The 15,905-nt window shown below is 51.8% G+C and overlaps 1 protein-coding gene across 3 annotated transcripts in view; it reads right to left on the reverse strand.

Moving 5' to 3' along the window:
* Positions 1-1,221: 1,221 nt before the first annotated feature.
* Positions 1,222-15,905, reverse strand: part of RGS9 (regulator of G protein signaling 9) — a 72,907-nt gene continuing 58,223 nt past the window's right edge. The window contains exons 17-19 of one of the 3 annotated variants that reach the window (XM_075903962.1): positions 15,131-15,248; positions 7,970-8,472; positions 1,222-2,759 (exon numbers count right to left, since the gene is read on the reverse strand). In XM_075903962.1, the coding sequence (XP_075760077.1) occupies positions 2,603-2,759; positions 7,970-8,472; positions 15,131-15,248 (778 nt within the window). In that variant the 3' untranslated portion in view covers positions 1,222-2,602. Of the gene's footprint in view, positions 2,760-7,969; positions 8,473-12,214; positions 15,249-15,905 lie in introns of those variants that run through there. The other 2 variants (XM_075903961.1, XM_075903960.1) reach the window with 2 other exon arrangements.

Genomic DNA, 15,905 nt, shown 5'->3' on the forward strand with positions numbered 1-15,905 from the left:
GAATCCATCATTGCACCAGGACATGAACCCCCCTGCTCCTGCTCTCGTCCATACCTCAATCAACCATTGGAACTGGAACTGGCCCAGTGAAATAAGGGCCAGGTGGCACAACCCAGCCGGAAGGAGGGTCAGGGCAGGGCAGGGGAGTGCAACTCAAAGTGCAACAGGAAACAGGCCACTTTGACAGGGTGTAAACTTAGCTCAAGAGATCAGATTAGCTCTGTGTGTACGAGGGGGTGGAACACTAGCCCTTTCAAGAACCGTCTGCATCTAACTAGCCAAGTGTGGCCTCCGTGGTTCTGTGCTAAAGAGGACCGTACAGATTGGGGCTTAGAGGATAAGTTTTCAGGCTGAAGCCAATATTACATAGGTCCTCTCCACTCTCCCTCATCTCTCTCTCTCACCCACCACACTCATCTTTCTTTCTCGCTCGCTCGCTCTCTCTCTCTCACGCACGCACACACACACACACACCCCACCCGTCTTCCCCCCCCCCCCAACAAATATCAATTTAAACTCAACAGTGAGCTTCACGGACAGGGTCACATCATCTCAGGAGCTGGATGCACCAACCCAAAGTCCCCAGCAGAGGTCAGCAACTCTTTATCGAAAATGAACAGGGACAGTGAGAGTCCTGCTGAATCTTTCTACTGGCATGGAGTGAATTTTCAGTTTGTGTCCCGCCCCCACCCCCCACCCCCCACCACCACCTGGGTTCTCTTAGGAAACGGGGGAGTTCCCTATGCAGCCAGGGGGGCTGGCTGAGATTGTTCAGACCTCAGAAGAGCAGAAACCAAAAGAAACTGCGCCCTGATGGTGAGAATTGTGCTACAATGCTGGAGAAACGTCTTTTTGGAGGGATTTATCCCCTCTGGAGGGCCTAAGGTATCTTGTTACCTGAGAAGCTGTCAGAGCCCTTCCCATCCAGCTGTAAAGAAAGGAAGGAACAGTTCTCCTTTCTGGAGATTGACATTCCGGAGATCATTCTTGTGGGGTTCAATTTAGTGGGTCTAGTAAAGACCTGCTAAATTGAGCACTGATGGTGCCCTTGTCAACTCCAGTATTCCATGGAGTTGTGAGGAGTAAAGCAGATCTGCACCTGAAGCAGCCATTATAGTGAGTTGCACTGGGCTCGGCCCGAATGCCTTACATAGCAGCTTTACTTCCTGCCATTAAATCAGGACCATGTTCCCATAGGCCAGGAGAAGGCAGCGCTTTCAATGCTTCGGTAGGAATCAGCACATTGAACCATTTCAACTCAACCGGGGCATGTCTCCACATTAGAAAATACAAAGTAACACCAAGACATACAGGCCCAGGCCATACGGCCTCGTTACAAAACAACATTAAAAGATAGTCATGCACAGGGACTGTCATTGTCAGAGGAAATTGCAAAGAGGAGCCTCCTCTTGATGTACGGACATCGGACGAGGCAGGTGACATTCTAACGTTCTTGGCAGAGATGCAGTTAAGGTGTGGGACAACATGCCAATTTCATGTTCCGATGGGCCCAATCTACTTTGTTTGGGTCTCAAACCAATCTCAATCTTCCCAAACATTCAGAAGGGTGGTCGGACTCAGGGTGCCAAGGCCCATCTTGGCACTGAAGGCCTAGTGGAAGTAAGGGGGAGCTAAGCGGTCCTTTGTCTTTGTTTTCTGTGGGGTTCACTTTTGTAGCTGGCGAGTGGGTTATGCCCATCCATCTCCCTTACTATTACCCCATGAAGATGTCTGAGTTTAGCCCCCTCCTCCCCACACCATTAGATGCCTCCAAGTTAAATTGTTTACATTATAAGTTATTCTTAATTATTAGAGATCGTCCTAACCCCAAACTTAGACTACAAAGGCACCCAAACTTTGGAACTGCTTAAACTCCAAATTCCAGTCTTGGGGTACATCTACACTGTGCAGCTATTTCGGGATACTGGAGGTATCCCAAAATAGCTACCCTGAGTCTAAAAAAGACACCCATCATTTCAAAATATTATTCGAAATAACAGGCACGCTATTTCGCCATCCCTGTAAGCCTTGTTGCACGAGGGTTATGGGATGGCTCAGAATAGCGCATTTTTGCAAAATTTGGTGCTGTGTAGACGCAGCAAATTTCAAATTCCAAAATAGAATCTAAATAAGATATGCAATTTGCAGAGTGCAAATTGCGTATCTTATTTCGAGTTTAGGGTGCTGTGTAGACACACCCTTAGAGACACCTTCAAGATAGCTACATTTCACTTGTACAGCACTTTGCAAGGATCAAGAATCTACTTACATGGGAGAGAATATCCCCTAGGACACATTTTTATCAACTATAAGGCAGCAAATAAGGTTCATTTATCAAAAAGTCAGTAATAGATGAGTCTGACTTTCTAAAGATACGAAGGAAAATAGGTCAGGAGACACACACAGATGTGTGTGTCAGGGTCCATTACTCATAGCCAGCGTGGTTTGAGTCTCCTTGACACTGAAGCATGACTCTAATGTACTTTTTTAGCAGCAGGTTCATATATTGAACTGTACGTGGTGAACCTTGCAGAGTCAGGGCCTGGAAAGAAAAGATCCATTTATAAGTAGGTCACATCCTGTCTGCACGGAGAGTTGCTTGTTATCCAGCTTTCCCTTGTTCTGGAAGGTTCTCCCAAGGGCAGATAACTTCCTTCACGGAGTCCTTACAAGCCGGGGGGCAGTCCTCCTCCGCTTCCTCAGAGTCTATTGGGTAGATCCTGCTCTCTGGAGGAATGTCCACTTTTATCTGGAAGAAGCTGTGTTGCAAAATGGAAACTTGTCACATACCAGACACTTTCTGAAGGGCTTCCTGACGACAACCAACACTCAGCTCGGAGTTTGGCTTTGAGTTTTGCTATTTCCCAAAGCCTACATCAGGACCACAAGCCCGTGTGGCTTGGAGAGCAGAGAACATGCATACCACCCCCATCTGAAGCAAAATTGCAGAGTGCCAAGGGAATGAAGAGGTCTTACATTTTGTGGGCCTGGTTTGTTTTTGGTTTTTTTTTTCACTTTAGACTCAGTTACCTGGTCAGGAGCAGAAATGGACCCAAAGGTCGGGGCAGGGAGGTTTCCCATCTGGAATAATTTCAGGCGGATGGAGGAACCGGGGTAGGGCTTGGGTGCAAGATTGATGGACTCTCCAAGCTCTTGGGTCATAGGCGGGTGTTGTACAGTTTTGCCCCCAAATGGTGGAATCCTTGAGATCACCTCACAAGGCTCCCACCATCTGGTCATCTGTTCTTCCACCATCCTCTGAACCAGACCTGGGGAAAGACTCCTTCTGGCACTGGAACCAAAACCATAGGGGAGTGTTTGGAAATTCAACAGGATCCGAGAAGTAAGATTGGGGGGCCTACTTCCTAGACTGCTCTGACATTGCCCATTCATGTCCTCGGGGGGCAATAACTGGGGCAGGATCTTTCCAGCAATGCTGCCACCCTCTTTGCCTATTGTCCACGTGGCCATTCAGCACAGGAACAAAGTGCTCACACCAGAGGCGCCAACAGAATTGCTGGATTCTGGGGCAAGGAGGTGACGCCCCGGCTCCGTACTCTCTAGAAGGGGAGGGGCCTACGGTGGGAGGGGCCCAGAACTCTAGGTCTGCTGGAGGGGCCTACGGTGGGATGCCCAGACCATGCCCTGCCCCCACCCCAACTAGTCCTTAGCAATGCCCTGAAGCCCTGGGACTTTTTGAATCAACAGGCCCCAGGGCAGTGGCTCCCCTTGTCCCCTCCCCCACTGTCAGCAGGCCTGGCTCACACCACCGAAGCAGCATCTGAAGACCGGCTGTGACTGGAGACAGGCAGCACGGAAACCAAACAAGCTCTCTCCTGGGTTGCGGTTTTCAGTGAGACTGTAAAAAAAATCCCTCTGTGGGCCTGAGCCCCCTCTTCCTGCAGGAAAATGCATGAGCTCAGGGAGACCTGACTGAGATCAGAGGAGCGGGAAGGATACCTTCTCTGCGGAGGCGGGGTGTGTGTCTATCAGTAGCATCTATCCCCCCACATCCAGCCACATGGCTCTATCAGACTTACGTATTTCCCATCACCATAATATTTGTGCTCCTCACAAGCTTTAATGTTTTGCTCTGCTGGAAGCTGCTAACGGCTGCCACCAATCACAGGTCTGGGGGAAGTCTAAGCACCTTTCATCTCCCAGTAGACGACTACACGAATAACCAATAAGCCTGGCTTATTGGTTAATCCTGTCATCCACTCACATTCCTCCCCCCCCTTGCTGCCTCTGTATCAGAGGCAGCAAGGGTGTGGGGAGGAAGCAGGAGTCGGTGCCCATGGGGAGCTGGCTTTAAGCTGGCTCCCCACAAGCACCAGATTCACCTGCCCCCACCACGCTGCTGCCTCGGATGGAGAGGCAGCAGTGAGGAGGGTGAGGGGGCAGGCGAGAGCCATTATGTGCGGGCTTTTAAGCCAACCCTCCACACATGCTGGCTCTACAGACCTGCCTTCCCCCCCCCGCCTTGCTGCCTCTCACAGAGGCAGCAGGGGAGGGTGCAGGCAGGAGCCGGTGCTGGGGGCAGCCAGCTTAAAAGCCAGTTCCCCGCAGCACTGGCTCCGCAGTGCCACCTGCCCCTCCCCTCTGCGCTGCTGCCTTTCAAAAGCAGCAGCACGGCGGGGGGAGAGGGGGCGGGGAGGAGGGGAGTCTGATGTGAAGCCGCCTCTGTCCACAATGGGCCCAGGCTCACCGCAGACAGAGGCTGCTCCTCAGCAGCAGCCATGGGGAGTGTGAGCTTTTTAAACCATCTCCCCTCAAGGACCAGCTCTGACTGCCACCCCACATTGCTGCCCCTGAGAGAGAGGCAGCGTGGGGTGGCAGGAGGCTCCCTGGGAGTGCTGCTGGGAGTGCACTGGCCGCTGGCCCACCCCCCGGGACTACCGAATAGTCACGTAACCGCTAAAAGTTGATGCGGTTCCACGACTATTCAATGGCACGCTATCTAACATCCCTATCTTCCGGATAAATGAAAGAGAAATTAAGGGCCCTTTTTGCTCCCTGATATCTGAAACAATAGAAGCCCCCACACCAGGCCCAGGCCATCAAGGCAAGGAGTTTCCCTGGGGACTGCAAACACAGGGGCGGGAGCTATGACAGGGTGGCAGCTGTGTGGGGGTGAAAAGAACCAGAAAGCCAGGAGACTGTGAGAGAAGCAGTCGTGAGGGCAGCCTGAGGAGAGAACAGAGACAGAGCTGTGTGGGACACGGGACTGGCTGGAGAGGCAGGCTTGAAAACTGAGGGCCAGGAAACTGTTTGTTTCGACGGTGTCCAGGCAAACAGGGCTGAGTCCATGTTCTTTGTACATAAACAGGATTGCTCCCAAACAAAATACCCGACAATCAATCTCTTTTGGAGAAGGCTTCAAACTAAGCAGCTTTGAGACCAGCCAGGCAAAGTCATGGCGGTCCTCACTAAAATTTGCCCTGGAAGGCCTTCTCACATGACAGAGGGAAGCCAGGCCATACCTGGAGTGTGGTTCTGCACCATATTCCATGTTCAACACCTAAGGCAGGGGACAGACCTAGGCCCATGGGACAGAAGCCAAGTCACTGCTAGAGGCAGAGACTCACTCTCCAATACCTCCCTCACATACACACACACCACACACACATACACACTGGGCCTCCCCTGAGTGGTAATTCTTTCAAAAAGGTTGGGGAGCGGGGGTCCAATGTTCCCTCTAATTTTTTCCATCCTTCTGCAGAATAAATTTTGTTAGGTGCATCAAAGCATACGTGGATGTGCACTACCACAAGAAACACATGCTGGTTGGTGGTTGTGGGCCCGTTGTGAATCAGATGGGCGGCACCGGAATCTCTCCTGGATGGCCGCCCAAGCACTCAGATTTCAGGGAACACGGGGAGAGAAGGGCCCCATTTTAGATTTGTCCTCAGGCCCCTTCAAAAACCGCCATGTGGCCCTGTCGGGGGGGGAGACCCTGCACGCAGCAGGGTGACAGCGGGATTCATAGGGGCACCATAGCCCACGTAGTGCGGAACAGTGAAAGCAAGCAACATGGCAGAGCTAGCGGAGCTAGAGGCCATGCCACTGGCTTACCTGAGGGGCTGCTTTCCTGCAGCGCTTGCTGGGAATCCAAATGGCACCAGAAGAAGGCGTCAGGGCCTGCAGAGGTGACTCCATTGGAGCTTCCCACAGCAGCAAGCAGTGGCAAAAATGCTGCTCTGCAGCCTCCCCATCCCAAGGCTGACAGGGGAACTGCAGCGGCTCCGTTAGCTATTAGCTAAGGCGTGTTTACAGGCTGGTTCCTAGCATGTCTCTCCACACCCACACCCACACCCACACTCACACCCACGCTTCCTGCTGGCCCAAGATGAGCAGTTTGGTTTTACACTCAAAGGCTGCGTCTAGACTGGCAAGATTTTGCGGAAATACTTTTAACGGAAAAGTTTTTCCGTTAAAAGTATTTCTGCAAAAGAGCGTCTAGATTGGCACGGATGCTTTTGCGCAAAATCATCCGTGCCAATCTAGACGCGCTTTTGCGGAAGAAAGCCCCAATGGCCATTTTAGCCATCGGGCTTTCTTGCGCAAAAATTGAAGGTGCCTGTCTACACTGGCCCTCTTGCACAAGTATTCTTGCTCAAGAGGGCTTATCCCTGAGCGGGAGCGTGAAAGTATTTGCGCAAGAAGCACTGATTTTCTACATTACAAAGTCAGTGCTCTTGCGCAAATTCAAGCGGCCAGTATAGACAGATGGCCAGTTTCTGCGCAAAAGCGGCTGCTTTTATGCAAAATCTTGCCAGTCTAGACGCACCCAAAGGGCTCTGGGGAATGGGCAGGTGGAAAGGAGGAGGCGCTAGCTAGCTGGGAGCAGGAGTGAAGCTGAGTTAGGCTGGGCCTGGCTATAGAAACTAAGTAAAAGCTGGGGGCTTAGGAAATGCTGGGAAGGAATTCTGGCCTTCCTCTCCTCGCTGAGCTTGGGGGTCTGCCCCCCAGAGCTCACCAGCACAGCCACCGAGCCCGAGACACATCTCTTCTGGCAATCCTGCGCCGCAAGAGCCTGCCTCAGAGGCTGGTGGGGTTGGCAGATTTTTTCCCTTCACCTGTCTCCTCATTTGAAAATTCTGACACATTTTGGAGCAAAGCCTAAGGACTTTTCAGGAGCTGTAGCCAGCTTGGCAAGCCCCTCTGACTTCTCTGGGCTTTTCTGCTGGTTGGCGAGAGCTAGCGGGTTCCTTCTCAGATGCATTTGAGGAAGTGAGCTCCACCCCACAAAAGCGCATGGCCTAATAAACGTGAGAGTCTTGCAGGCGCCGCAGGACTGCGCATTGGTTTTGCGGAAACAGACCAACACGGCCACCCCTCTGAACCTTGGTTCATTCTCAGATGCTCTGGCCCTGTGCTGAGGGGAATGGAGAGGGGTGGGTGGGGTGGTAAGCCACCTTTGCACTCTCCAGGCTCTCAGACTCAGCCTGTCCCTGAGTGTAAGTTAGAGCCATCTCAGGGCTGCGCTCATATATACCCGACTTCTCGCGGTCCCCTATTCTCGAAGACACTGGGAGCACTGGAAATACCCTTCAGGCCTGACCCACTCAGGGGCTTTCAGGGGGGTGGGTCTGTCCCCTGGGAGGACTTTTCGTGCAACCAACGTATCACTAGGCCAAGCCCTTCCACATCCAGGCTGGCTATCTTTAATGACCGAGCTGAGTTCCTCCACACACCCAAGGTCAGGGACAGCCAGTAATGTAGGCAAGGAAAGGCACAGCCTTCCCAAAATTGCCCACATGCCCCGCTTCCTAGCCACCGGGGACGGCTGAGGCCGGGCCAAGGCCATAGCACGGCAACCTCAGCCCTCCAGTTGGCCAGGAAGGACCAGGCTGGGGTGTGCGGGGCTTGGGTCCAGGGGCAGGACCTTGGGTGGAAGGGGCGGGGCAGGGGCTTGCCCTCTCCAGCTGGGGCCTTCACCCGCCACCCACATCTCAGGTAGACTTACTTGGTCACTGTTTTGGACTTCTGCTGCAACTGTTGCTCCAGGTCATCGAGCGGCTGAACCTTTCCGTGGGTTACAGCCGGGCACTTTGGCGAGAGAGTGGCAAACACCGGCGAGTTTAAACATCCCCGTTTCAAGAACCTGCTGAAGGACAAGGTCATCCGGGATTTGGGAGGTGCTTTGGCTTCCCCGTTCTCCGGCAGCTGGCTGCTGCAAGTGCCCGATTCCGAATCCATGGAGATCTCCGTGCTCTCGGCGATAGAAGGAAAGGGGTTCGAGTTGGACCCGTTGGCTTCCCACTTCCTCTCCAAGCAGGGGGTACTGTCCAGGGCGAGGCTAATGGGGGAAGGGCAGACAGTGCTGTTTGGCAGGGTGATGTGCCTAGGGGACTGGGCAGGAAGGTTGTTTGGGAGCTGGCAGGAGGGGGGCGGAGTTGACGGAGATGAAGGAACAGAGGTGCCGGTGTACACAGCCAGGTGAGGGATGGGAGCAGTGAACTGACACAGCTGCAGAGAAGAAAAAGAGAGAGTTTAGAGCCGGAAAAGCAGCCTGCTCGCCACGGGATACACAACATCAAGCCCCCACAGTCTCCCTCTAGCTACCAACTGGAAATAATTCCCCCCTGAGAAGACAAGTGGGAGTTTACGAACATGTTGGGGGCCATATAGTTTCCTGGTGCCAGGGATTACAGCAATGAGGGGCAGGTAAGTCTCTAGGTAAGTAGATAGGTTAACTGTGTGTAACAGACTTTGTGTGATGGCGCCCTCTAGTGACTGTCCCTGAGATAGGCAAAGGGACCTACTACTGCTAGCTGCTGGAAGAGCTCTTAATTGGCTCAAATGACAGAGGCTTGTGTTCTTCCATCCTTGGAGGCTGTACACAGTAATGGGGGGACAACAGCTTCTGCAGACCCCCAAGCAAGGTGGGGCCCAGAAGAGGCAGGGCCCGGGCAGCCAGCCCTCAGTGCGGCGCAGATCATAAGACAGCGCCCCCCCCGCCAGCCCTCAGCCACGTGAACCTCTCTGGCTGGCAGGCACTGAATTACCCCGGGGCGCACAGACTGTGCCACAGAACTGCAGAGGATTCTTACACAACCCCCGTGTTAGCACACTCCAGAAAGAGCAAGAGCAAGTGAATCACGTTAACAGTTTATGGCCCTACATGGAAGGCCTTTGACATGGCCAAGGGTGGAGAGGAAAAATACTCCAGGGGCAGAGAAACCTACTCGACCCTGGATGTGTCCTCTCATGAAAGCAGGCTGCTGGGGTTGGGACTAATGCACTGTCTGCTGGTCCAGGCTGCTGTCTGATCCTACAGCACTCGGCTTAGTAGGGAGCACGTGAGGAGACCCAGTCCTCTCGAGCTACCCAGGGCATCCCCCACAGAGGAGCATGGAGCCTACAGGGCAGGCAGGGAATCGAGAAAGGGAGCAGCTGGAGGGCAGAGCAAAGCAAAGGAAAAACACAGAGGACAAAAGGAAGAGGCAGGCCAGCAAATGACAAGAAAGGGAAGGAACTCAGGAGAAACAGGACGGGAGAAGGACAGAACAAACAAGTGATGGAGGCAGCTGGGTGAACACATCAGCCTCGGTCGACCAAACCCACGCTGGAAACTGCTTCCACGGGAATAGCCCAAACTTATTGCAACCCCAGTGCACCCTGGACACAGATCAAAGCCTATTTCACAGGCCGTTAGTAATGATCAGAACCAAAATCCCACCAAGAACACCCCCCACATGGTGGAAGGCCTGAATCCAGGTCCAGACTTTGCAGCTTGAACTCACCTCTAACAATATGATTCTGGACTGCAAGTATCAGATCCACATGTGGATCCAAAATGCTGAGCTGGGGGATGTGCCTTGAGATCGCCTTCTTACTGCACCTTAAGGCAGCTAACTTAACTCTGATCCATCACTTTTCACCCCCAGGATCACAAAGGGCATTGTGAAAGCAAGCGAGCAGTATTCCCTCTAATTTTTTCCCATCCGTGTGTGGAATCAATTTTGTTAAGTGCACCAAATCATGTGTGGATGTGCACCACAAGTAGAAACACATGCTGCCGGTTTTGGGAGCTCTGCTAATCAGCTGGGCAGCACTTGAATCTCTTCTAGGTGGCTGCCTATGCATTTAGCTTACAGGGAACACTGGGAGTGTCATTCTCTCCTTTATAGAGCTGGGTAAAACAGGGCATAGAGATGGGACTTGAACCCACAATTTCCTGACTCCCAGTTGCAGATCCTACCCCTGGCCTAATCCCCTGGCCCTAGGTAGGGATGTTAATACAAGTTGATTGTATCCTGTTGCCTTTGCTTGGCCTGTCAGCTCAGCCACCCAGCAGGGCCGCCAGCTATTCTTCACTGCAAACTGACTTTTCTACAAGGCTTACAACATGGTGTTATTTTCAGAGCAGCCTCCCCCAAAGCACTGTGCATTCAGGATAGGACAATCCCCACCTGCCTGCCTCTGGATCAAAGAGCCAGAGGGAACCCAGCTGCAGTTTTGTTCTGGCTTGTTGCCTGTGCTGGGCTTCCACACAATACGATGAACTACTTTTATTATGTTTCTTTATGTTTGTAATATAAGGAAGAGCGGGCGGGAGAGAATAGGGAATGAACAGCCTTGAAGAACAAAGGACAGAAGAGCTCAAAAAAAAAAAAGACAATTCCCTGACAGTTCTCTATCACAAACTTGATTGTCATGAGGACCCCTAACTCATGGCACTGTGAGATGTGAGGGATTCTACTCTTGCATTCATGCCTGAGGACTTGATGGGATGCTTTGAGGGTTTGCTGTCCCTTCCATGACCTCTCTTCTTCTGGCTTAGACTTCGGGGATCTCTGAACTTGTTGCTTTGAGCTGCAATGAGCAAAACGAGTGCTATCCTAGCAAAACAGATTCTTCCATCCTCTGAACTCCTTCCCCTTAGCCCTGAAGACTGCAGATCTGCAAGGGGAAGGAGGCACTGAAGGTTTCATCTCTTCTTTCTTTCCCTTTCTTGCTGACGTGGCCAGTTGTGAGCATAGCTGGGACTGCCCAGAACAGTGTTTCTGAACCTTTTTTTATGAAGTACCCACTTTAAAAAAAAATTATAATTATAAGTACCCCCAGTACCTACCATTTTTTTTTCCACATTGCAACACGTTTGTTTAAACGACTTAATTGTAGCCAGGTGGGCAACAAAATGTTTGGGGTGTAAAAAAATACAAAAATAATAAAGCACTGTAAAACTTAAAACAAAAATTCAGTTTTCTCTAAATTTCAGTTGTGTTGATGCATCCCTCCATGTCTCCTCTCAAGTACCCTTAGGGGTACTTGTACCACTGGTTGAGAAACACTGGCCCAGAACAGCCTGCGGCTGAGCAATGCTTAGGTAGAAACGAGAACGAAGGGCAGATTCATTTCAAGCCACAGTACAGGTCTTAGGGAAGCATTTTCTACATGTTCATAGAATCACCGCAGCAACAGAGTTCTGAGAGTGTAAGTCTGTCTCCAGGTGCTAGCAGGGAGACTGCACAGGTTGGATGAAGGGTGGCAGCTCGCCATTGGCCTTTGGGAATTGATTGCTCTCAAGAGAGTTGGATCTCTCAGGAACCATGTAAAATGATGCACTAAAAGGGGAAACAAGGGGACACCAGAGACCTGACCAAGCATCTACTGAAGTCACTGGAAAGATTCCTAGAGGCTTCAGTGATGGTTGGATTGGGCCATGGTTACCAGGCAAATTACTGTAAGGGAGGTCATCTTAACCTCAAGAGAGGTAAGTGGTTAGCTAGGAGTTCTGGGAGACTACAAGGCTCTGTTACTGCTAGTTACAACTAGGTAGCAAACCTAGTAACAACCTGGTTAGCCCCCGAATCAGTTACAACATGGTTAAAGCATGTAGTGAGGGCAGGAGTTTGGTTATGGAGGGCATAACCAGGCTAAGACCTGACTTGAAAGTGTATATATAATGGATGCCATCCTGGCCACCTCTCCAGAACAAGCACAAGCACAAGCACAAGCTGTCTGGCTGGGCCTGTTACAGTCTCCTGCTCTCTGAGGGAGACCTAGGACATACCCTCATACAAGCTCATGAGAATAACTGACCTTAGATGATCCATTTCTGGCTTCTCCAAGACTTGGTTTTGTCATAAGGTTCTAAACGAGTCCCTACCAGCAGAAATAAAAATATGCTCAACTGTTTAAACAAAAATGTTAAAAGCAGCACCACCAAAAAAAAAAAAAAACCACACACATTACAACAAGACAAACACAATGGTCTCTTCCATTTTCTACATGCACTTTTATTAGACAGATGAGAAAAGCAAATAAAGCATGGAAAGGATGACAACACAATGACAGATAAACACAATTGTCTCTTCCATTTTCTACATGCACTTTCATTAGACAGATGAGAAAAGCAAATAAAACATGGAAAGGATGGATTAAAAATCAACTAGAATTCAATTAATGGAAACAAACTATTTCTTGGCAGCTATGGAGTGAAACTGAATTCATAGCATGCTGTGTGGGATGGTCAATAAAAAGGCTTCCGCAGAGAAGATGAACAGCAAGGAGTGACATGAGTAGAGCCCTTGTGTGGATACAAAATTGGTATCTGCAAAAATGATCTGTGGATATCCACATCACATTGGTGGATGCAGATGCCTGTGATTATAAAATGGATATTTGCAAATTTGCAGGGTTCTAGATACAAAATTGGTATCTACATCTGCAAAAAGGAGCTGCAGCTATCCACATCTATGGATGCAGGTACCAGTGGATATAAAAGCAGGTATCTGCGGGTTGGCAGGTCTTTAGCTATGAGGTGTCCGATCACACTGACCTATTTGAATGCAGCCAGCTCTACAAATGGAATGTAGCCTGAGAGAAGGCATCTAAAGTGAGCCTATTTCTAAGAGCGTTGGTATTTGGTCATGACCGTCCCAGCCGTGGGCAGATGTTTCACACTCATGGGACCCAACCTGCACTGCATCATAGGTGTGACTGCAGCACATCCCGGCGGAGCTCGGATCTAGCTAGCGCGCATAACAAAACCGCGAAGCTACAGCAGCACGAGCTGGCCACGCCCATCGAGGATGCTGGGTACACACGCCAGCCGCTAGACCAAGCTTCTGCTCCTATTGCTGTGGCTTCACTGCTGCTGTCGTTGGCGCTAGCCACACCAAAGCTAGCGGGTCTCCCCAGGCTGCAGTTACATGGCTGGTTGCAGTGTAAACCATGACGGCAGGACAGTGTTGGGACTCAGCTAAATCCTGAGGAAACCCATCAATGGCGATGAGAATGAAAATCGTGTCATTAACCCAATCGAATGTAGAATCAGAGACTGGAACCTCTTTGATGATTTGTGTTAGGACAGCACCTGGGAGCCCCCGACCTTGATCAGGGTCCCTTTGCCCGTGGTGCTGTACATCCAGAGAGATTCTAGCGTTCATCCAGTCCCTGGTTTCACTTAGCCACTTGTAAGTTTACGGGAGATTCCAAACAGCCTCGGATTGAACCAGCTAACTGCTCAGTGCCCTCATAGCCATTTAAGTTGAGGGTAGCTGACAATGCCCAGCACCTTACAGGATTGGGCCTGCCAAGTGTTGGATGAACTAAGTGCCTGCTCCAGTTCCCACTGAAGGCGATGGGGATTTTGCCGTTGACCTCATCCTTCTGCCTCCTGAACAGCAGCCAAGCACCACTGCAGCCTCCATGTGTCCCTGCTCTCTCCTATTGCCACGTGGGTGTGAGATAGAGCTGACCAGCTGCACAGGCCAGGGCTTGGGATACTAGGGAATGCTCACCCCGCATACCTGCCAGCACCAAGAGATGATGGACCTTCTTGTGCTCCCCCATGGGTGGTGTGTGCTTTGCCAATGGGGAAGGGGCAATGGCCATGAGGCCTCATGATTGAAAAGGACTCAGGCCCCTTTAAATCACCGCCAGAGCACTGCACAGAGCGCTCCAGGCAGTTCTAAGGGCGGCACTCCGCAGTCCAGGTGGCACGGAGTGCTGGGTGCCCTGGCCTCATACCTTTTACCCAAAGCCACGCCCCTTCTGGAGCCTGGAGCCACGCCCCCTTCCTTGCCCAGGTGCCTAGTGAGGCTGTTGGCTCCCTTGGGTGGTATGGCTCTGTACCGTCCCTAATCCCACGACTGTGGGTACAAGCTTAGGGTGACCATATTTGAACTTTCCAAAAAAAGAGGACATTTCTGAGAGGGAGTGTATCGGTATCAGTATCTACCAGCTCACATTGTATTAATGTGTTATATATGGCTATGTCTACACTATAGCCTCTTGCACAAAAACATATGCAAACGAGGTGAAGCGTGGACTATTGCCGTGCCTCATTTGCATAATTAATGAGGCTCTGTTTCTGTGCAAGAAGCTTTTGCGCAAAACCCCCCTCTCGTGCAAGAGCCATTCTTCCTGAAAAAAAATGCAGAAGAACGGCTCCTGCGCAGGAGGGGGATTTTGCGCAAAAACGGAGTCTCATTAATTATGGAAATGAGGCACAGCAATATTCCACGCTTCGCTTCATTTGCATATTCTTGCGCAAAATGGGCGCAGTGTAGATACAACATGAGTTGGTAGATACTGATACCGCTACGCTCCCTCTCAGCAGTGCCCTCTTTTTGAAAGTTCAAATACGGTCCCCCTTTACAAGCTCCATCTGACCCAGAGGGTGAGGACAGAAGGAGCTGCGTGGTGGGCTGCTCTGTGCATCCCAACGAATCACTCCCTGAGTTCTCTGGGCCGAGGGTAGGGAGGTAAAAGGCAGAGGGATGCAGGTGGAGTTTGGATCCCGGGCTGGGTTTGGGGCACTTAGAAAACACCCTTCCCCTGACTTGTCCAACGAGCCCACTGAATGGAGAAAAGTCCGGGGGCGACTAAGCACAGGGACCCACGATGCGATAGGGACAGAGCCAGTTGTCAGACTCCGAGCAGCATTTCACATCTGCTGCTCTAGATGCCATGGCAACCGGCAGGAAGAAAAGGCTCTGGAAAGGTGAAGCAGCACTGACACCTGCAGGAGGGGGGCAGGAATCTCAGCCCCGGCTTCGCCAGCAGCCCCCACCCCCGGCTTGTCTTTTCCTGCCTTGGGCCCTGGGCTAGGATCTGGAGCCTACTTGGGAGGCTCCTGCTTGAGCTGGCTCCTGCGATCCAGCTTGCTCATAACCTGGGTAATATCCACGTTGGTTGCTGCTTCTTTGGCCTTGGCCTCTTCTTCCTGCTGCCTCAGGATGACGGGGCTGGGGCTGGACCGGAGGTGACGGCGAGCGAACGGGAAACTGGAACTAAGGAGAGAGAGAAAAAGAGAGAGAGCAGGGAGTTACTGGGGGACAGAGAGAGGCAAATGGTCCAGAAAATGGGGTCTTGCCACCAAAAGCCCACGGACCCTGGGTTTTTGTGTGTGTCCTCCATTTACAGCAAGTGACCTGCTCAACCCAGGGTGCAGAATGTGCTCCCTACACACTCGCATCTCAGCAGGGGAGCCAACAGACTCACCATCCCCAGGGCAAAGTGGGCGGGGGGAGGGGGGAGTGCCACACTCCCGGAAGGGGCGGGGCCTTGGGCAGAAGGGGGCGGGACTGGGACAGTCAGCCCTCAGAGCTGCCTGGAGCACAACGCACGGTGCTCCGGTGGCAATTTAAAGGGCTTGGGACTCCATCCACCACTGCTGGAGCCCCAGAGCCTTTTGAATTGCCGAGCCCCAGGGCAACTGGCCCCTTTGCCCTCCCCCTCCCCTGACCTGTTGGTGGGGCCTGCATGCCAGACACCCCCACCAAGGGCCTGGTCCTGCCACAAGTAACACCAACATGAGAACTCCCTTTAACTTCTCCAGGTTGGGCCCCGGACTCCGTCCCTGGTGCTGCCAATGTTTACATCTGCATGGGACTATCGTTCTGACTCCACAGCAGCTCAGCTGGGCAGACTTTTCCCATGGCATTTTC

This window comes from Pelodiscus sinensis, chromosome 20 (assembly GCF_049634645.1).
Source record: "Pelodiscus sinensis isolate JC-2024 chromosome 20, ASM4963464v1, whole genome shotgun sequence".
In the NCBI taxonomy this organism is placed as follows: domain Eukaryota; kingdom Metazoa; phylum Chordata; order Testudines; family Trionychidae; genus Pelodiscus; species Pelodiscus sinensis.